The following is a 22,162-nucleotide window of genomic DNA, read 5'->3' as shown; positions in this document are numbered from 1 at the left end:
CATAACTGCTGGCTCTTCCTCCAAACTATCAGCCTATCTAGAAAGCATGTGGTGTCCTCAAAACTTCACACCAAGCAGGTAAGTCACCATGCATTCTCCATACCAGAGACTACTGGTTCATCATGCAAGGACAGAGTTCCTTCTAAGAGTTTTTCCCCAGCCTTCCTCAATCTGATGCCCTCCAACCTTAAAGTCCTCACTCTCCACAACAGCAGAGGAGCTATGGCAACAGGTGTCGGACAGTTCTGGCAGGTCCCTGAAGGCCTCATGCACATACCTAGTTGGTGATAATAGCCTCAAGGGAACAAACCTGTTCCCTGAGAGCCAAGAGCTCCATGCATCAAGCACTCACCCACAATTTCTCTCCTGAGAGCAGAAAAATCGTACATGTAGTTAGAGACAAAAATTTTCTGGAAAGTTTGAAGCAGCAGGAGAAAAAACAAAAATGTTGGAGGAAATTAAAACATATGTAGTACTTACTTTCCTATCAAACCTCTGATTCTTGAAAGCTTATATTCTGAAAATCTTCTTGGTCTGTACAGTGCCACTGAACTCAAATCCTGCTGTTTTACTTTCCTATCAAACTTGAACTTCTTTTACTGATTTACTACTATAAAATTCAAAATTTATAGCATATGAAATTGTGTGTGTGTATCTGCCATCAAACTGCTTCCTATAACAACTTCCAAAACATCTATCATTGGCAGCCTTGCTCAGGTCTTGCAAACAAATATAAAATTGTACTATTTGGCATACTGATGGAATATGGGTCTAAATAAATATCTTAATTTTTATAAGAAAAGTTTTAATTACACATAATACTTGAGAAAGAGTTGAAAACCACTGCACCTTCTGCTACTGCAGCCTTAAGCTGGGGCACATTTCATTTAAGACTGTGTCACAACATAAGACCTCCTCACAACTTCAATGTATTATCCATCCATCACTGCCAAGATTAAAATGCCCCATACTTCTGACTCTGACCCAGCTCTATCCAACCAATGTCTAAACAAAGAAATGACTAATGGACCAGGCACACTAAACTTCTGACTCTACCCAACACAAAGATCACAACAACTTAAAATGCCATAGCATATACTTATTTTGCTCTCCTCATATCCTGTATCAAGAGCTTTTTAGACAGATCTTTCAGATATGTTGACAAACGTACATGCCTTTGAGTAGCCTAGAAACATACTTCCAACTTTACCTGCATAGCTCACCTCCTTCAATTTCGAATGACATGATTTTTTAAGGATTCTTGTAAGCCTTACGAATAATTTATGTGAAATGGAGGGTATAAATATTTTAAATAAAGAAATAAATTTCACTGGCCATACTTAGATTCCACAACAAACCTGTTTGTAACGGAAGTAACATGACTTCTTGTGGTTTTACACACACCCCTTCCCTCCTCCCTTCCCACACAGAACTGAAAACTTCCTAGACTTACAATCTCCAGTTTACCTGGAATGTAGAAACAATCTATATGCAGAACATATCATAAGGAAAACTAGGTTAGATTTAGATGAAAGAGGAGTGAAAATTGGTGGAAGGAACATTAAGAATTTGAAATATGTAGGCGGTGCCACAATACTGGCAGAAAATAGTAAAAACTTGAAATGACTACTAAAGAAGTTTAATGGACAATGTGCCAAAGCAGGATTATGGCTGAACATCAAGAAAAAAGTAATGACTACCAAGGAATCCTAAAATTTTAAGGTTAACAATGAAGAAATAGAAATTTTTAAAGATTTTCTATTCTTTGGGTCAATCATCAATCAAAAGGGAGACTGCAACCAAGAAAAAAGAAGAAGATTGAGACTTGGAAGGGCAACCATGATGGAACTAGAAAAGATTCTTAAGGACAAGGAAGTCTTGCTGGACAACAAGATCAAGATAATTTACGTTATGATATTCCCCATTACTATGTATGAATGTGAAAGCTGGACCATGAAGAAAGTGGACAGGAACAAAATTGATTCATTTGAAATGTGATGCTGGAGGAGTTTTACAGATGCCATGGATGGCCAAAAAGACAAATAAGTAGGTTACAGATCAAATCAAGTCTGAATTCTCCCTAGACACTAAAATGACAAAACTGAACCTACTGTACTTCAGTTACATCATGAGAAGACAAGACTCTCTGGAAAAGTTAATAATGCTGGAAAAAACTGAAGGCAGCAGAAAAAAAGGAACACCTAAAATAAGATGACTTGACTCAATAAATGAAGCCATGTCATCCAGTTTGCAAGATCTGAGCAAGTCTGTTAATGAATGTTCTAGAGCTCTTTCGTTCATAGGATCACCATAAGTGACTTGATGGCAGGTAACACACACACATGGCAAAGAATCTGACAGCTCTCATTTGTAATAAAAGTCCAGCAGGAAATACATAAAAGTTAGAATTAGATATGACTGAATTTACACATGAAAAATGGGAGAGGTCTCACAATCATATTCCTTTAACCACTGTGTGTGTGTGTGTGTGTGTGTGTGTGTGTACAAGAGGCAGCATGCTGTAGAGGTTAGAGCATCAAACTAGGAGCCAGAATTTCCAGGTTTGAATCCCCACTCTGCCATGAAAGTTGCTGGGTGACCTTGGGCCAGTCACACATTCAGTCTGCACTACCTCACAGAGTTGTTGTGGAGGTACAAAATAAAGTAATAAAAATAAATGAATATAGCCTTGAATATGACAAAATTAATATCTGGTTCCCACAGAACAAAACAGCTGAGAAATCTATCTATATTGGTATCTGACTGTACAATCAGAGGCTACAAAATTTACCTGACAGCTTCTGTGTTGTTAAAGCCATATGCTGATATTTTCTAGTCATGCACAATGGCAGATGCTTTCTAGAAGTGATTTTTGATATGATAACTCAGTAAACCAAAATTTTAATTTGAGGGATTTTTCAAGTTCTGCAATTTATGATGCAACCTTTTTAAAAGGCTGCAGTGAAAACATATTTTGGTTCCTTATAGGAAGAATGTTACTGCTCCCTCTTTAATGGACTTGTTCAAATAGACTTCATATTTTTCTGGGAATAGGTCTATATCCCTAATAAAATTACAGCATTCCTCCTGGAGTCTGAATACTCTTTCAATAATGAAGTTACCAACAGAAAATAACATCTTCAATAAATAACAGACAGCCAAAAATGTCACTGTATTGTCTGAGAAAGGGCACAGCCCATCAGTGAAAGAATATAGGCTTTACTAGTATGAAGGCTCAATCCATCTATCTGTGGTTATGGTTAATGAATTTTGTGAAGCAGGACTGGGAAAGACCTCTGTGGGGCACTGTTGCCAGGCTGAGCTGACAGTTCAGGGCAAAAGAGCCCGACTCTCAATAAACTAGCTATTTTAATTCTTGTATTTGTTTACATGTCATACTGAATTACATTTGTTTCTGTAGCTTGAACTTTCAGATGAGCAGTAACAGTCAGTTATTCATAACTGCATGGAGCATATTTCAGAGTGAAATGACTGGGAAAACCCACAGCTTTGCTGTGATTTTTAAATTTTTAAGCACGCCCTTCTAATTGCTTGTGAAAATTGGTATCAACTGCAAAATAATTTCCTTAGCCTTACTATGTGGGTCAATCAGTAAGCCTGGGGGTGGGGTGAATGAAATGTACTCTGATACCAATAGAAAATATGTGCTTCCAAGAACATCTTTGAAACCCACAGCTTGTACTGGAAATGGAATAAGACCTCTGGCATCATTCTAAGGTGAATTGACTTGTTAGGATACCTTTCTTTTAAAACAGTTTATCTAGAGCAGGTAATTTCCTCCCCTCCCCCAACTCATTAGAGAATCAACATATATGAAGCTGCCATTTACTGTTGTTAGATGTGACAAATAAAATACCACTCTTCTGCATATTTGCTGCTAAATGATTGTTTACATGTATATGATTAGGGCATTACGAATACCGAATACCTCACCAACCCTTTACTCCGTATGCATTCAATTGCCTGCCTACATACACTAGTAATGGTGCCATATTTAGGTGAAGAATAAAGAACCAGGACATTCACTTGCATAAAGAGAACGTTTTACAAGCCGACCAGCTTGTATGTTTCATTCTGCTCATAGTACAGCAACATACTGCTCTTTTGTTCACTTCCCTACAGACAGACATCTCCAGCTAAAAAACATCAGGTAACAGGTGTTGGGAAAGGCCTTTCTCTGGAGATTCTGGCTCCTCCTCAGAATAAATAATACTGAGGTAAACAGTCCAATGATCTGACTCTGTATAAGGCAGCTTTGTATGTCCATGTAACCATCTAGAGCAACTGACAATTACTTATATTTTTATTACAGCACTCTTTTAGAAATTTTATACAAACAAAAAAACGAAAGGAAACGACGATCAAATGTTTCCTTCCCCTCCTACTTCCAGCATTAGGAATTCAAAGTTTCTGAAAAACAGTTAACTGAAGCGTTAAAAAGAAAAAAGTTAAGAATTTCTCGTTTCAATCCACAGCTCTTCTAAACACTAAGAAGCAGCTTTAATACTAAAGAATAAGCACTCCTCGAGCCTTCTACAAGCGATGCCTCAACGCCAAAACAAGCCCAAGGAACCCCGGGGCCACCGAGGACCCGTCAACTGGGACCTTACCGCGATAAGGGCGCTGCTGCGGCCCGGATGCTGTTGCTGCTGTTCACCGCCCGCGGTGTCGGCGTCCAGGCCATTGGCTCCGGGCCTGTCGGAAGAAGTGGAGGTAACGGCGGAGCCCGCGGAGGCCGGGGCCGGAACAGAGGCAGGCGGTTGCGAAGGAGCAGCTGGAGGGGGTGCTGCCGGCGGCGGCTGGCGGTGCTTCCCGGCCCGCTTCGCCTTGGCCTGCAAGCACCGCTGATGAAGAGCGAAGGTTTGCTGACGCTCCAGCTCCAAGCGCTCCGGGGACACGGCCTGGTAGCGGGACTCACAAGCGCTGTGGTGCCGCCGGCATAGCTCGATCCGCCGGCGGAGCCGCTCCATTACCGCGCTGTGCCGCGGCACCACGAAGTCAGCCATGGGACAAGGGGGCAGAACCATGAGCCGAGAAAGCGAGAGAACAGAGGGGAGCGGCCGAAGGGTCTCTCCACACCAACCGCCTCTTCAAACCGCCATGACGAACATCGAAGGGCGCAGGGCAGCCCTCACCCCAATTCTTCTGCTGCTCTTGCCGCCGCCCTTTCCAAACGGCGGTGCCCCGCACCCCTCGCGACGTGACCAGCCTTCGACTTAGCTGAGGCCTGTCCACCCGCGCCCGACCTTCCGCCTCCTACCGCCCTTCCCCCAGCCTCAGGCCCGCAGCTACCGCAGCCTCCCACTTCCCATTGTTATCCGCGCCTCAGCCGCCGCCATCTTGGAAGTGTTTTACCCCTTTACTTCCCTCCCCCTCCCCCCTCCTTGAGAGCCAGCCCAATTGAGAGGGCGGCCCTCCAAGGTGGTGCCTGACGTCACAGCTGACGCGCTCATTGCTGCTGGGCTTTGACGGACATTCTACTGAACCAATAGAGCGTGAGGATGAGAAAAAGGGGTCAGACGAGAGGTAGCGCTGGAAGGATCCTCCCTTTGCTCATTCCTTCAATTCCCCTCCCCCAACAACCGCACGACCTTTCCGGAAAAGTATAGTGGGTGGAGCTTCATGATTGACAAGTGATGGTGAGCTACACCCGCCTCTTCTCACTCCCGAGTCCTAGGATAGTGGCGTGAAGCGATTCGAGAGCTTTTCTCTTCTTTGCTCCATCTTACTGTTGATCCAAACACACCGAGACACATCTCCGGCCCACAAGAAAAAGGCAACAAAATACTTTTTCAGAGTATACCCGTTGTATAGGTCGTATTGCTTACACAATCCACTACAACACACCGCGATAGGCGGCTGGTTTTTTAAAGAACCTAAATATACCGCACCACAAACGTTTAAGCAAAGTTTGGTGCCTAACCAGCAACCAGGCCGTGGGAGAATATTGTGAAGGGTAAGGGTTGTCGACAAGGGAGCCAGCCAACGACTGCACCCGACTCCATAAACTAGAACTTTTTGCCGGTCGTCAGTGAATGATTTTTACAGGATTTATAGGCGAGCTGGCAGTCTAAAGCTAAAATGTCTGTCTAAACAGGTAAGCATATTTTAAATCAGGTCTCTAATATGATCATCAGCAACGATTTCAGATCAACAACCTCCTATTGAATAATCTCGCTGTTGGATCCTAGAAAGTAATTTAACCGGGATGTTACATCAAAGAATAACGAGTAAAATCATTCTCTCTAAACGAGCATACACTGTAAATCTGGTATGTAAGGAGCACCATCACTTCCAAAATATGCTGAATTTATGAGGCCTACCAATTACTAACTACAGGCAGCTGTTTAGATAAAAAGGAGAAATAGAAGACCTAGATAGCTTTCTCTCAGCCAAGTTAATGGAATGAAACACAAAATGGATCTCTATACCTGGTACTACACCTGGTACATTATGACCAGCACTACCCAACAGCTTGAATGGTTCTGTTCCAACAAAAGAAACAACATGACCAAATGCAAGATGAGAAACTGTTCTTGTATTATACCTTGGAAATTAATTGTAAAATAGAACAAAAGACCAACACATTACAACATAGGAATAGCAGATTCTTTTCATGGTGCTTCAAATTGATAAAACCTATGAAATCTACAGAACAAGTAGAGGTTCAGGCCAACACAGCACTGACTCAAAAAATAAAATAAATAAAAGCAGATAGTACTAGGTCAATATGCTACAATCTTAATGCTTGTACAAGTTGCCAGGCTCAAAATATTTTGACAATCATTAACCACACAAAATGAACTTCATACAACAGCAAAGTCTACAGAAGCATTCATTGTACTTTTAGCCCCCCCCCTCCCAAGCAGTGTTACTCTCCATTTGTTCCCTCCATTTCACCCTGAGCACTGAGGTAGGTTAGGTTTTTGGTGGCCCTGAGTAACAGTGAACTTTAAGAATGAACAGGGAGCAGAACCTTGTCTCCCTGGTCTAAAGCCAGCGCTCTAAACACTACACCACACTGGCTCTCACTCCTAACCCATTTAATTGGATGTTGGACAAAGATATGTTACAGTAGGAGGAAAGGATACAGGTCAAACCAGGCCTAAAGATACTTTTGAATAAGGTTTGTTCTAAGGAAACCAGTCGAAGAACTGTGCAGTATCCCATCCAGCCTGCGTAAATGGTACAATGCTACAGTAAGCCTGGTGTAAAGTACCCAGTATCCTATTATCTTAAGAAATCAATTTAAAAAGTCACTCACCTCTGCTGTTTTCATCAATTTTTTCAACTGGCTACATTAACTGCTTAATATGCCTCAAAATCATTAATAAGTAAATCCACTAAGTATGCATATTGAATAAGAAGCTAGATAGTCTTAACTATTGACCCTAAAGTTTTGCTACTGTTTCCAGCTAACTTTAATTTCTAGTCAGTTTTCTTTTGTAGAACTATGTCAGACTGAGAGCCCGCCATGTCGACTTCCTGATATGACACATCAAGCCATACAGAGCAGCATGAAAAAGCCAAGGGCTAAAAGATTCTTTAGGAACCTTGAAATGCTTACTTAATATTAAACAGACTTCTAAAAATATCTTGGCTCACTGTAACAAATTTGCTTGCTTTTCCCCCTTCCATTCAAACAAGCAAGGAGATGCAATTCATGCAAATAACTGATATTTAGCAACTTAAACAGTTAACGGTTTTAGATTGCAAAATATTTCTATTGTTGTGCTTTGAGCCTATTGATGGCACTATATAAATGTCAGTCTCTTCCAGCGTTGGTTGATCTCAGTCTTAAGAAAGGCTGAAATTTCCTTTAAGTCCTTGCTGAATCTTCTGCTCTAGTTTAACTCAGCCCTAAATCCAAGGATTAAAAAAATTATAGCAGACTTGACAAAATGAAACAAAGGTAATTTTAAATTTCTTTATTAATCGGAGTAAGCTTACATTTCTTTATAACTTAACCAATATATTATATATGCATACTGAATATTAAGGTGTTTTTTTTTTAACAGTCAGGACTTTGAGAAGTCACAGTCTCGTTCACTAACACTTGAGGGGTTGTATCAGAAACTTCTATGGATGCAGTACTGGCACTTAGTAAACTATAGTGGGAAGGCAGAAGGGTGCAAAGAAGTTAGTTATTAGCACCATATTTACTGCCATAGATTAAGTAAAGCAAAGCATTGGAAGAACCAGGATACCTTTCCCCATTAATGACTGATTGTATGAGACTTCTGTCATCCGTAACATCCAAAATATGATACTCAGGAAGGATGTTGTACCATCCACATTTTAAATTTATGTAAGATAGCACGTAAAATATTCAAAGGCATGCCACATTCACTGAAGGAGCATTACCTTGTTAAATAGCATCTACTTTTCATCCAACATAGTAACACAAATTGGTTTGAAATTTCTATAATGTGTTTACTATTTTTCCAGACCAAAGAATAATCTATTGCATCCCATTCAGTGCAATCTGCAAGTCATGTTCTGTGAAAGGGAACATCTTTTAAAAACTTGGGACTCTGATTCACTATTAGATAGTTGCTTCTTCAAAGATTTTGAACAGATTTCATACAGAAGTACTTTTTAAAAAAACCATTCACAGTTCAGACAGAATCAGAGTCTGTTATTTGTAAACTACAATCTATGTGAACTCTTACTTCATTCTGAATTGGCTGATGCAACAGTCCTGTCTCAGTGTGGCACATTACTTAATATGGGTTCACAGTTAAACACTGGGCTAAAAGTTTTTAAAGCAGCACATTTCAAGCAATAGATTGCAAAATGTTGTAGTGCTTTTTCAAATTTCACAGACATCAGAAGAGCCAGAACATGCAAACAGGAAAGGCTTCTTAAGAGGTTACTTAGAAGCCAGGAAAAATGTTTAGTTTTAAATTAAGTATCATCTCAAGAGCTTTGTTTGAAAATGAAATTTTCATTTCTCACAGTGTGCTGGAAAAAAAAGAATACACACTTCATAGAAGGAAAAAAGAGGACACTGAAGTAATGTGCACAAGACAGTATTAACTCAAACATGATAAAACAGTACCCTCTGAAAATGATCACTGCATGTCAACCATTGGTTCAAATAAGACAAGAGACAGATATGGATAGCAGTTTGATTTGTAAGTAACCTGTTGTCTAACAATATTTTAAGTCAGTGACTAAAAGGAGCTAATTAAGAAAGCCATGCCTTTTAGCTCTATAGCTCCCAGTAAGGCAGCAGTGACATTGTGGAAATATCAGGTATTAGTAAAGTTTAACAAGCTGTGCAAAGCTTTTTCTAAAAGGTCCACAAGCCGCCACTTTTAGCTTGCTTGAAAAAATCTACACACTGACCATGTCAAGAAAGTCTGTAGTGTATTTATGATTGTGAATTTGAACAAGATAATCGTACCTTATACACAGCAAAAGCTGTATGTCACCAGGTAGCCATTAAAAATGTTTTCTGAACTAGTCTGACCACTTTGGAAAAAAAATATCCATAGTAAAAACCTGGAGTGAGTAAAAACCTGTATTCAGTGCACAAAACACAATTTTGCCCATATATGCTTAAACAGAGGACAATAAATAGCATTCAAGGCATTTAATCTTACTCATTCCTCCCATGTTCTAATACACTGAGGGAATTAACAGTTCTATCCTCTTAGAGGTATACGCTCTGATAGTTGTCTGCGCTCTACACAAAAAAGGGCTTTGAACTGCTAGATACTCAATGAAACACATATTTTAAAAAAAATTTATTCAGCTGGAATTGGAACCCCACAATATAGTTTGATACAGGAAGAGCAAATGGGGACTCAAACTGTTACATATATCCAACAATTTGTTTTACATGCTCCTCTTCTAGCCGCGAATACTGACATCTGCTTTAGACCATCTTGCCTATCCTTTGCTCTTCTTGTCTCTGTCATTAGCATACATACAATGGCAACATTGAGAAAGTTAGCAACACTGTCCTGTCCACAGCATTTGGACCCAAGAAACAGTTCTACCTTTTCATATTTAAAAAATTGAACAGATTTAACAATGAGCTGAACATAAGTATTCCGTAGCAGCCAAGCTGCATTCTGCAAGACCTGAAGAATAGCAGAAGCAGTAACCAGAGGAAGGAATTTTCAAACCAAGGGAAAAACAATAACAGAAAATCCAAACACAATGAAAACAAATGCCATATTGAGAAGAATTTAAGCGTTAAAGCAACAGGACATCCAGTCTCAGTCTTAGTACCTTAAATCAAAACCTGCTTCCAAACTCAGGACAACTAAAATACTGTATCAAGTAGATAGTTCCCATGACCAACAGGGATAGTTCATGGCCTCACTATACTTTTTTCCCCCAATGAAAAAGGAGGAAAAATTATTTGAACGCTTGATATTGTTTCTTCTAATGGATTTTAATTGTCCATTCTATATTTGACTGAAATGGAAAAGTTAATGCATTGCACTGATAACTTTAACATGATCAAATTAAGAGGAATATTGTGTAAGAATGTCCATATCTGTAAAAAAAATTATAAAAGCTGCACATCAGGTAGCATTTTTATGGTTTGCTGTTCATTTTCATCAATAGGTTAATACATTAATTTAAGCTAAGTTTGAGACTGGCAAACCTACCATTCTATTTAAAACAAAATTTTAACAAAAGAAAAACGTTAGTTCATGTAACATTCCAGAAATCCATAGCTGGGTTGTATTAAATGCACTCTTTCTACAGGAATACTCTATTTAAAAACACAATTGCGAATATTTTACTGCTAAACACTCATTTACATTGAAGAGCATTTGACAGGAACCTGTGGATGGTGAAGTCTTGAGGTTTTTCTGAGTTTCAGCAAAAGGTATCCAAGGTCCTCTCCCAAAACCATGTTGGGGAAAATTAACCCGATCAAGTTCTTAGGGTATTTCAATCTCTTCTTGGTTTTCTGTTTCTGGGGGATATATTTGCAGTTTCTTCTTCCTATAAAAGGCAAAGTAATATACCTTCAACATAAAAAAAACAGTGTAACCTTCCTACTTGAATTTCATTTTGAGTATCTGACTGTAGCAATTCAGGATTTTTATTTTTGTTAGCCTTTTCTGCTGCAGTCCAAAGCAGCAATATGAACTTGCAATTCCCATGCTAAAAAGACAACAGTTTTTTTTAAAAAAGCTCACAGGTTGCCTCTTCAGCTGCCAGTCAAACTGAATTTCAAGGCTACACATTCGTTTCACTCTTTTCAATCACAGCAACAAACCAAACAAGTGGATAAAAATCAGTAAGATTACATGATTTAGATAAGATTTTTTTAAAAAAAAAAAATAAGCTCCAGCTATAATACACTTAAAATGAAGTAGCTTAGAATGAATGTTGAACTTCATACAAACACAGTAAGAGGAACAGTTTAAAAACTGGAAGGAGAGTTTTAAAAAACTCAGCTCATGGAAAAATTGTCTATTAACTACTAGCAGCCCTTGTTTCTGGCCAAGATTATTTATTTGTATGTGATGGAGCAGTTTTATGATAAAGAAAAGTTTGTATGGAAAGAAGCACCGTCTTCCAGTGTTTAGTCCAATCAGCATCTACCAACAAAATTCTGTCATGGCTACAGGTTCAGAGTTACTTAATGGAGTCATAAAAATAAGCAATTGACTTGACATCATTTTTAAAACAATAACAATGTTAAAATAATATTAAACATTTTAGAAAATTAAAGTGTGAAGTGTAATGGCTCTATGCACTTTTAAATAGATAGGTTCTTCTGGTTATAAACAATAACTTAGGATCCAATTTTATTTAGGATGTATCTAAATGGAAAATTGATCCATCTACTGAAATAGAACAAGATAATTTATTTTGTTATTTATAGTCTGCTTTTCTCACTGAGACACAGGGCTCATTTCGAGGGGGAACGCACCAGAACATCGTTCCGGTAGTTCCCCCAAGTCAGGTGGCCCCGCCCACCTGTATTTCAAACATTTTGCATCGTTTTGGCCTCGATTGGGGCCAAAACGGCCAGAATCGGGGCGAAAACAGCCCGGATTGGGTCGAGGCTGGCCGTTTTGGCCCTGATCTGGGCCGAAACGGGTGAAAAATCGCCATTTTGGGCCCGTTTCAGGGCCAAAACGGCCAGGATCAGGTGGGTGCTAGGCCCGGCACCGACCCTGTCCTGGCCATTTTGGTCATGATCCTGGCCGAAACGGGTCAAAAATCGCCATTTTCGGCTATTTGGGGGCCGAAACAGACTGGATCGGGGCTGAAACGGCCAGGATTGGGTCGGTGCCGGGTAGGGGGGAGCCTCCCCTGCCCGGCACCGACCCGGACCCGGCCATTTCGGCCCCAATCCTGGCCAAAATGGGTGAAAAATGGCCATTTTGGGCCCATTTCAGGGCTGAAACGGACAAGATCCAGGCCAAAATGACCAGGATCTGGTTGTGCTGGGCGGGGGGGAGCCCGGTCCCGGGCGTTTCGGTCCCAAAACGGGTCAAAATGGCCATTTTTGGCGCATTTCGCAGCCAAAACGGCATGGATCAGGTCGGTGCCAGGCACGGAAAACGTTCCCCGCCCGGCACCAACACAGTCCCGGCCACTGTTGGCCATTTTGGGTCATTTTCGCCTGGATTGTGCCTGTTTCGGCCCGGATCGGGTCAGTGCCAGGCGGGGGAAGCCTCCCCCTCCCGGCACAGACACTGTCACGGACGTTTCGGCCCCCAACCTGGCTGAAATAGGCTCAAAATGGCCATTTTTGGCCGATTTCAGCACGGATTGGTGCCAAAAGGGCCTGGATCGGGTCAGTGCTGGGCGGGGGACGCATCCCCCACCCAGCACCATCCCAGTCCTGGCCTTTTAGGCCCCGATTTGGGCTCAAATGGGCCCAAAATGGCCATTTTTGGCTCTTTGGGGCCCCTTTGGGCCCGGATCTGGGCCACAACAGCCTTGACCGGGTCAGTGCAGGGCAGAGGAGGGTTCCCCCACTCGGCTCCAACCAGATTTGGTCCTTTTCGGCTCCGATCCTGGCCCAAAAGGCCCAAAATGGCCACTTTCAGCCATTTGGGCCATTTTCTGCCGAGATCGGGGCCTGAACTGCCAGGACCTGGTCAGTGCCAGGTGGGGAAACCCTCCCCTGCCCAGCACTGATCTGGTCCAGGCTGTTTCGGCCATGATCCGGGTACAAATGGTGCCCAAATGGCCATTTTTTGCCAGTTGGGGCCCTTTTCGGGCGAGATCAGGACCCAAACCACCAGGATTGGGTCGGTGCCTGGTGAGGGACCCCTGCCCTGTCCAGCACCAACCAAATCTGGGCCATTTTGGGCCTGATCCAGGCCAAAACATGGCCAAAATGGCCATTTTGAGCCTTTTGGCCTGGATTGGGGGCATAACAGCCCTGATCAGGCCACAGCCTGGTGGGGGAACAATCCCTCATTAGGCAGCAGCCAAATCCTGGCCATTTTAGCCAGATCAAGGGGTGGGGCATATGTTTATGAGTTATGCTAATGAGTTCCTGCAGTTCTTTTTCTACGAAATGACCCCTGCTGACACCCAAGGCAGATTACACAGTGTCAATGTGACCAACAAATAGGACAATTATCAAATGAACAACATCTGAAAAGTAGTACCAATTTGTTTTTTCAAACAGTGACATTCATGTTCTCTTTAGAATATGTTTATTTTGAAAAGTATTCCACATGTAGCTGCACTGGTGAAGAGTATCTTTTATTATAGTAATAGTAATGTTCCACAATGCAATGAGCAGGGTGCAAAAATTACAGAGCAAGTTTAAATGCCTTATTGGGCTGGTAAGATCATTTCAATTATTCCCTGAACAGTACACTGTAGCAAAAAATTGAGAAAACAGGATATGACAAAACCCAACTGAGTTTCCCCAGACAACTGTCTGGAGTAATTAAGAAATGTATTAGCAAAAATCTTGCAGTTACATAAAATGTAAGTCATATCCATTGTCAGTATTTTGCTAATTTCTTGTGAACATCGTTCAAAAATACGTTAATTTTTTTAAGCCTCTTATTGTACTGTACTGTACTTTCAAAATTCACGTAACAGGTCCTTTATGGAAATTCTTTGGACTAACGTATAGAAGCGATCCTATTAACAGGTGGTGGTGGAGTTTGTGATTCACATTTAGAAAGCATTCCATGGAATGAAACTCTCATGAAATGTTAACAACTGATTATAGACATTTATTTCCTTTAGTGCAAAGTTATTTAACCAAATATTTACCTCTACAGTGGGTTTTCTTGCTGCTTCTTCCTCCCCCTCCTCCTCCTCTTCTTCCTCCTCCTCCTGACTTGCAGTTTCTGCTTCACCATCACTCCTCTGCTTCACTTCTAAAATGCATATGTAAATGTCATAAGTAACATTCTATTAAGAAATCTCAGTAATTTTTCTATTGCTGAATACACTTGGCTTACCTGGCTTTTCTTCGTTTATTTCCTCCTCCTCCTCCTCTGCTTCTTCCTTGTCTTTCTCTTCTACCTTTTCTACCTCATTTACATCCGGCTGAGGGGCATCAGTCTTTTTGTATTCCGCAGCACTTGGTTGTTTCTGAAACAATGGCCAAACAGCTCCACAGTAAACTATTTCTCAAAAAAAATTATTTCTGTTCTGATCCTCCCATACATACTTAAGGAAATTTGTAGGCTCCAAGCTCTTTCCAGAGCACATACCTTTCCAGAGCAGCAAAAGAGGATGACAAGAAACACTGGCAGAGCCACAGTTAGGATGTAGACTATCCAAAGCCAAGGACGCTCTTCAGCAGCTGCTATCATTTGTGCCACAACACCAGGCTAGAAGACAAATCAAAACCTCAAGTGGTATATTCTGCTATCTTACAAGCTTGTAAGATAGCAGAATATACAAGCTGCTATCTTACAAGCTGTATATGGCCTTTGGCCATATACAATTAAACTTACTGCTACTGCTATATTCTGCTAGTCAGTATCAGGCAACATAAATGCCAAACAGGATCAGCAACCTGCCTAAGTTGTTGTTATTTCTCTATATTACTGACAACGTTCAGTGAATCAGCATTTACAGCATAAACCCAGAATTTTAAAGTCACAGTGAGTTTAATCATAACAGTGAACTCCAATTTATTAAATACAAAACCTCAAACAGTAACAATTTCTATCAAAACTGTATTTTAGTATTAAGAATTTTCAATAAGCAGTAAAGTTAAAAGAGTTTTGTAGAAGACTGCCACATCCATGCCTTTTGTTACATTATCATGGATAGTAACATCAAAGCCTTGGAACAGAAAAACCTTTGACACAAAGATCTACTGTCTCACTTTAAGATAGATAATTTTTAAACCTAGGTTTCTAAACTATAAAACAAGGAGGATGTGTATTTGTCTCAAATAGCATGTACACAATCTCTCTAAGTTATACCAACAGAGAAAGCAAAATTCTGCTTTGTGCTCACTTTTCAACATGAATACTCAAAACCTGGCACAACCAAGAAACTGTATTTAGAACACAAAATAGGAAGAAAAGGAAAATACTGAAATCTCTTTTGTTGTTCCTCCTCACATCCATGAAAAGAAACAAGCTTTATTCCTCACCTCAGCAGCACCATCAGCTGTCTTCTTCAGTCCCCATCCATTATTACCCCAGTCATCAGCCACTGCCCGGTCTTTGCAGATGATGAAGTTATCAAAGAATATGTCAGAAGTCATTGACCATAGCTCAAGCCCTAGAGCACTAAAAGGAGTCATTTTGAAAGGCTCCAAATCTTCAAAGAAATCCGGGTTTGGAATCTTCCTTGGTTTCCAGATGCCCTAGAAAAATGCAGACACTGATGAATTCTAGCACAAATACTGGAGTTTTTATCGAAAATTCCACTGCTGCCAGATAAAGTGCGCATGTGCTGAGATTTCCCGCTAATAGTTTTCTCAGTTAACATTTTACTATTTTCCCTACATTTTCAGATGTGTTTTGTCTGTGTAACAGTGATAGAGCACTTCCTTTTCAGAAAAGGTCCCAGATTCAACCTCTGACAGTTATAAGGTTCTCTGGAAATGGACTGGGAAAGACCTCTGTCTGAGACACTGGACAGCTACTGCTACTAATCAGACATAAATAACTTGGGATAGATTTCCAGTTTTAAATGACAGTAATCCCCTCTGTTAAAACGCAAAAAGTCTTTGCTCACTTCCCATGCCTAAAAATGAAAGCATGACGATAAGGCAGTTTTATTCCTACCATGCCCTGATACGTAAGATAAACTGGATATAGTTGTAAGTGAATAAATAGCACAACACAAGGAATGTACCTTGTCTGAGATCTAGAAATATAGTTTCTCTATAGAGAGCCAGCATGGTATAGTGTTTAAAGTGTCTGACAAGGAGACCCAAAATTGAATCCCCACTCTGCCATGGAAGCTTGCTGGGTGGCCTTGGCCAGTATTAGCCTAACCTTCCTCACATGGTTTCTATTCTGAGGATAAAACAAAGAAAGGGAGAATGATGCTGTGAGCTCCCATAGGGGAGAAGAATGGGGTAAATCTAAATAAGTAAATAGTTTAGAATACAAAAGAGATTACCTGGTAGTTAGGATTATCAATCATAGAAGGCTTCCATTTGCCTTTGTAGTTGGGATTGTCAATCATGGGCCGCTGCCAGACACCACAGCCAGTGGCTGACTCACATTTGGGATTTGCAATCTGAGGTGCCTCCCACTCTCCATCCATATCTTCATCCCTAATAAAAGGAAATTCTGTTTTAAGACTCCATGTGGACTTTTAAAAAAGAAAATCAAGTGCCCTTTGACCTATTACAACGGTTTGTCCTAAAAGTAATGCTGAACACTCAACACAAGAACTAGATGTATTTACCAGTTCTTACATGTTATTAAAGTAAAAAAAAATTAAATTACTTTATTTATGACTACCATACCTGTCAGCAGTTTATAAATTCCTTTAAAGTTTAGTGTAGACACATTCACAGGTAAGCAGGAACTATATGCTGCAATCTAAAGTTCCAGTTGTTCTACATATTAGGTTCCTTTCTGAATAAAAATTACAATGAAACCTACTTAGGGATGATGTAACACTAGACTAGTATTTCTTATTCCACTAGAGTTCCCAGGTCAGCAAACAAGAAAACTAATCTGCACTTAAAATTAACTTGCATAGCTAGTTAGATAGAGTAGAAAATGGTATCCACAATGGTTGTTGTGGGTTTTCCGGGCTATATTGCCGTGGTCTTGGCATTGTAGTTCCTGACGTTTCGCCAGCAGCTGTGGCTGGCATCTTCAGAGGTGTAGCACCAAAAGACAGAGATCTCTCAGTGTCACAGTGACACTGAGAGATCTGTCTTTTGGTGCTACACTGTGACACTGAGAGATCTCTGTCTTTTGGTGCTACACCTCTGAAGATGCCAGCCACAGCTGCTGGCGAAACGTCAGGAACTACAATGCCAAGACCATAGCAATACAGCCCGGAAAACCCACAACAACCATAGTTCTCCAGCTGTGAAAGCCTTCGGTATCCACAATGCTGCCAACAACAACAACACTCAACATGAGGACATACTTCTCCTTAGATACTGCTCAATAGAGTAGCCAAGTACTACCTACCATCCCATCTCACTACCTACCTCAGCCAGTGAAAGGTAACCCGCCCCCCTCCCCCAAAAAATCTGAACCACCTGTTTGGCAAACCAAACCACATGTCAGTACAAGTAAATCCAGATTTTACCAATCCTCTGGTTTCTCTGCATCAGGATCAGCAACGTATTCTGGCTCATCATCTAACCAGCCTTCCGGTTTCACAGCATCCTCATCAGGAATCTTAGCAGGAGCATCCTCATCCCTAGAGGATGGTAGAAAAGACATCACACCATTAATTTTTCAAATGTAAATTCAAGTATACTACAGTCACACTTGCCATGACATCTTTCAGCAGGTTTTATTTTTGTGGCCACGTCACAAAGTTAAAAATAATGGCAAAAAACTGTCAGAAAGAATGAATAGGAGCCAATTTCTTCACTCATGGGCTGCCCTTGAAAAGAACCTGGAAACTTCAGTTGGTCCGGAATACAGTACCCAACTACTGCCAAGGCTATTTGCTAGGATCATATGTTGCCCATTCTAAAACAATTACATCAGTTGCCAGACTGCTTTCTAGCTCACAATTTAAGGTGTTGGTAATTGCCTTTACAGGCCTTCACAACATGGGACCCACATATGGAAGGAGTCAGTCCTTCAAATATGTCCCCAAGTGTCAACAGCGGTCTTCAGGCTGCCGTCTGTTGGTGATCCCACTTCTTAGGGTAGCCCACCTGGCATCAATCAGAGCTCAGGCATTTTCCATTGTGGCCCCTACTCTGTGAAATGGGCTCCCTGAAGAGGTGAGGGGAGCCCCCACCTTAAAGGTCTTCAGATTGTGCTGGAGGCCTGCTTGTTTGCTAGGACTTTTGAGTGGGTTTGAATGGCAGCCATCTTCAAAGGTGGGGCGAGAGGGATTTATTATTTTATTTTGGTTTTAACTGTAGGGCCAAGTTTGGTGTGGAGAGCCAGTTTGGTGTAGTGGTTAAGAGCATGGGACTCTAATCTGGAGAACCAGGCTTGATTCCCCACTCCTCCACTTGAAGCCAACTGGGTGACCTTGGGTCAATCACAGCTTCTAGGAGCTCTCTCAGCCCCACCCATCTCCCAGGGTGTTTTGTTGTAGGGATAATAATGGTATAGTTTGTAAACCACTCCGAGTGGGCATTAAGTTGTCCTGAAGGGCGGTATATAAATCAAATATTATTATCATTAAATGTTTTTAATCTACTATTGGAAGCTGTCTTAAACCACAAGGAAAGGTGATTTTTAAATAAGTAAATAACAAATTGTAGTAAGTATGCTGCTATTTGAAGTTTCTGCTTCCAGAAAGCTCACAATAGCTTAGAAAGTTACTTGATATAAATCAGAGTGGGCAGACAATAAACTGAATCCCACCTAAGTTTTCCACAAATGGATGGGGCGGGTGGGGTGAACGCTTCTCCTCCTGCTGCAGACCCAATGTACTCCTAATGCTTTCCCTGAGCACTCTCTGTCCCCAGGAGCATGAATGTACAGCTAGTGTACTATTTGTAACAATATAAACAGAAAAATACAAGAAGTAGAAACAGAAGCATACACCTTCCTAGCTAGACACAAACTCATGACAGGCAAAGGACAAAGAACCATAGTCTTTCTCATTATAATGCAAATGCAGGCATACAAAACAGAACACTAATGAACAACATTTGTTTGCTCTCATACACACTACATACTGCCACAATACTTATTAACCATGGAGGCCAGCAGAGTTGGTAGACAGGCAGATTTATTACCATGGCTCAAGTGTAAAAGCTTTCACCATCACTGCTCCAAGTTGGCTGAGGACTAGAAAGCCAATCACATGAGGGCTTGTGGGAAAATTCTGGACCTAGATGCTACTGTGGAAAAACTGCCATTCCCACTAAGGCTTGCCTCCACAGCCACATGACATTAATAGCAGTGGCAGTAATAGCAGCAGGAAGGGAGGCATATGGCATTGTGAGCTTGTTTTCCTGATCTCTGGTTGCTTTCATGCATGCCTACATTTCTAACTTGCTCTTTCCTCTGTAAGAATGGAATGGAGTGGAGAGAATGGAGTATGGAGCTAGCTGACAAGAGCTAGCACAAGGCTATTCAAACAGCATGAGTGCAGATCAATAGAGTCACTGGAGCAGGCCCCTAACCCCACTACAAGAAGTATGCGTTTACATGCTCTTATGCAGCTGCAGCACATTTCCTCACAAAGAAACATGGTTGAGTTTTGGCTAAATATGTAGAGTACAAGTCACAGTATCACCACCAGCCCATCTCTACTGTACCTGCAAGATGACCACATCAATATTCTGCCTGCTTGAGACCTGAAAGTGAATCCAAAGATCCGCCCTTCCTCCCAGCAGCTATTTCTGATCCGAGAAAAAAATTACTCTCAGGGTCATCAGACACATGCAGACTAATAGATTGCAGTGGGGAGAGGAAAGGCGTGAAGGCATCTTCTCCCATCTCTTTGGTCAGCATAGCTGTGCTGATGGAAGAAGCAAAAAGGGCAATTCCATCCTCTTTGTCCAAACCGCTACAACCACACAATTCATGGAGAAAATCCACACAAATCCTGAAACTTCTGGGAATATACTTTTCTGGGGTCAGAAAGTACTACTGGAGGGAGGGGAATACAGGCAAAATCTACAGACACTACAGTTGAGGACAGCTGGAGCCAACATAAAGAGGAATGAGAGATTCTGGAATTAGTATATTCTCAGCTATGCCTGGACATTGTATTAAAATTGCCCCTCATTTATATCATTATCTGTAGCAGTACCTTCTACAGATGTTTGGGTGCATTATCAATCTCATTCCACTACCTACTCACCAATCATCTGGTTTAACAGCATCTGGATCTGGAATCTTTGCTCTCTCATCCCAGTCTTCTGGCTTCTGATCATTTGGGTCCTCTATCTCTTGTGGAGGATTCACAGGAGGGGTCATATCAGATAGCAGATTCCCACTATTTACAACACTTTGATCAATGAGGATTTCAAAACTGTTGTCTGGGTTCAAAACTAGCAAAGCACCCCAAGGAAAACAAAGAGAAAATGGATATTTTTGAGAAGACATTAATGAAAAGAACAAACCCCAAAATGTTCTGCTTTCCACCTTTATTCTACCATCCTATTCAGATGTTAACTGTATTTTTTCCTGCAGGAGTTACTGTCTTAGCTAAGCAACACTGCCTAGCAATGCAGATCGCAGGAAACAGAATCAAACAGTCACATTACCTTAATTTAACAGTATCACAGCTCTTCAGATTCCTTGTATTTAAGCTAGAAATGTCAACTGACTGTTTTTAGAGACTGACAGTTAACCCTAATTTTTTAGGCAAGAGCAGAATAAGAATGCTATACCACTAAAGGTACAAGAGAAATAAAGAAAAAACCACTTCTTCCACTCTCTTCCTTATAATACAGTCCACTGTTACAAGTTAGTGCCCCAACACACCCTCTCCGCCATCCATAAAAGCTATCCACATTGGACTTCTACTCCCACCCCACCCATGAAATTTGCAACTGCTTTACTCAGTGTATAAAGATGAGTCTTTTTATCTGAGAAGTAATTCTTCAGATCTGCATCAGGACGTTTTGCATGCTTCTCCTCATATTTGCCAGTCTTGGGGCTCTTGTGCCGGAAGATGAAGTGTAATTTGTAGTCTTCTCCACATTTGTCAGGGCCAAACATAATTGTATAGGGAGTTTTGTCATGGAACTGATCCTTTATAAGACAAGTACAGAGAGAGCTTTTAACTAGGATAAATAACTTGAAACTACGGGATCCATTATGGATACTTTCATTCTACCTATGCTGTGTTATGCAAATCAAGAACTTCCTATAGACTAAATGTATCAACAGAACTAATAAAGGGATGTCTCTTGTTAGAAAATCTCTTCTCCTCCTTAGCAGCAGCACAGCTCTGGAGGGAAAAAATGTTATGGTACTATAAATTATAAACCACATTCCTAAAGAGAACTTCAAGCTGCTAGTCCCCAAGTTCAGTGGAACTGGTGTTAGAAATGTATGTTGTGTGTACAGCTCATGCAGTATGTGTTGCCCAAGGAGCTCTAAAGAAAGGCTGCATAATTTTTCAGAAATTTGTTATTAAGATTTGTGACTAACGGGGACCATTTTAGTGTAGCTGTTTATAATGAAAAATAACACTATTACAGCAACAACCTGTCTCCCATTACATGCAGCTTGTAGACAGTCATGAAGCAAAGCCCAACATTGGGAGCTAAAACTAGCAGCCCACAACATTCTGAATGAAGTTATTGAAAACAGCGTGCATGTCACTGACCAGGTTTAGTTCAGAGGTTTTCGAGAGCAGCTTCACATACGCACCACCACATTCAATCCCATTTTGGAAATTGACTTCATACCTGATTTAATTTGGAACATAAAAACAGAAGAGACAGCATCACAAAGTTGCCCCTGAAGAAAATATCAGATTCTGAGAATATCAGCAAAACATAATAGCAGCTTCTTTATTACAGTTCAGCCACTAAGCCACATCCCCAACCCAAAAGGTATGAGGTAAATTAAGCTTAAATGAAACTAAG

General features: G+C 41.0%; 2 protein-coding genes across 5 annotated transcripts in view; both read right to left on the bottom strand.

The window, feature by feature from the left end:
• MAML1 (mastermind like transcriptional coactivator 1) overlaps nucleotides 1-5,298 on the bottom strand; it is a 42,720-nt gene extending 37,422 nt beyond the window's left edge. For both annotated transcript variants that reach the window (XM_054977811.1, XM_054977812.1), the window contains exon 1: nucleotides 4,632-5,298. In XM_054977811.1, the coding sequence (XP_054833786.1) occupies nucleotides 4,632-5,048 (417 nt within the window). In that variant the 5' untranslated portion in view covers nucleotides 5,049-5,298. The remainder of the gene's footprint in view (nucleotides 1-4,631) is intronic.
• A 2,636-nt stretch (nucleotides 5,299-7,934) lies between these two features.
• The window catches only part of CANX (calnexin), a 29,640-nt gene continuing 15,412 nt past the window's right edge, over nucleotides 7,935-22,162 (bottom strand). For all 3 annotated transcript variants that reach the window (XM_054978788.1, XM_054978787.1, XM_054978789.1), the window contains 10 exons: nucleotides 21,901-21,982; nucleotides 21,128-21,320; nucleotides 20,425-20,614; nucleotides 17,728-17,841; nucleotides 16,573-16,729; nucleotides 15,593-15,808; nucleotides 14,697-14,816; nucleotides 14,442-14,574; nucleotides 14,251-14,357; nucleotides 7,935-10,992 (listed from right to left, as the gene is read on the bottom strand). In XM_054978788.1, the coding sequence (XP_054834763.1) occupies nucleotides 10,939-10,992; nucleotides 14,251-14,357; nucleotides 14,442-14,574; nucleotides 14,697-14,816; nucleotides 15,593-15,808; nucleotides 16,573-16,729; nucleotides 17,728-17,841; nucleotides 20,425-20,614; nucleotides 21,128-21,320; nucleotides 21,901-21,982 (1,366 nt within the window). In that variant the 3' untranslated portion in view covers nucleotides 7,935-10,938. The remainder of the gene's footprint in view (nucleotides 10,993-14,250; nucleotides 14,358-14,441; nucleotides 14,575-14,696; nucleotides 14,817-15,592; nucleotides 15,809-16,572; nucleotides 16,730-17,727; nucleotides 17,842-20,424; nucleotides 20,615-21,127; nucleotides 21,321-21,900; nucleotides 21,983-22,162) is intronic.

The sequence above is a fragment of the Eublepharis macularius genome, chromosome 4 (genome assembly GCF_028583425.1).
Source record: "Eublepharis macularius isolate TG4126 chromosome 4, MPM_Emac_v1.0, whole genome shotgun sequence".
Taxonomy (NCBI): domain Eukaryota; kingdom Metazoa; phylum Chordata; class Lepidosauria; order Squamata; family Eublepharidae; genus Eublepharis; species Eublepharis macularius.
Note: the sequence above shows the minus strand (reverse complement) of the source record. Positions and strands in the feature narration are given on the sequence as shown.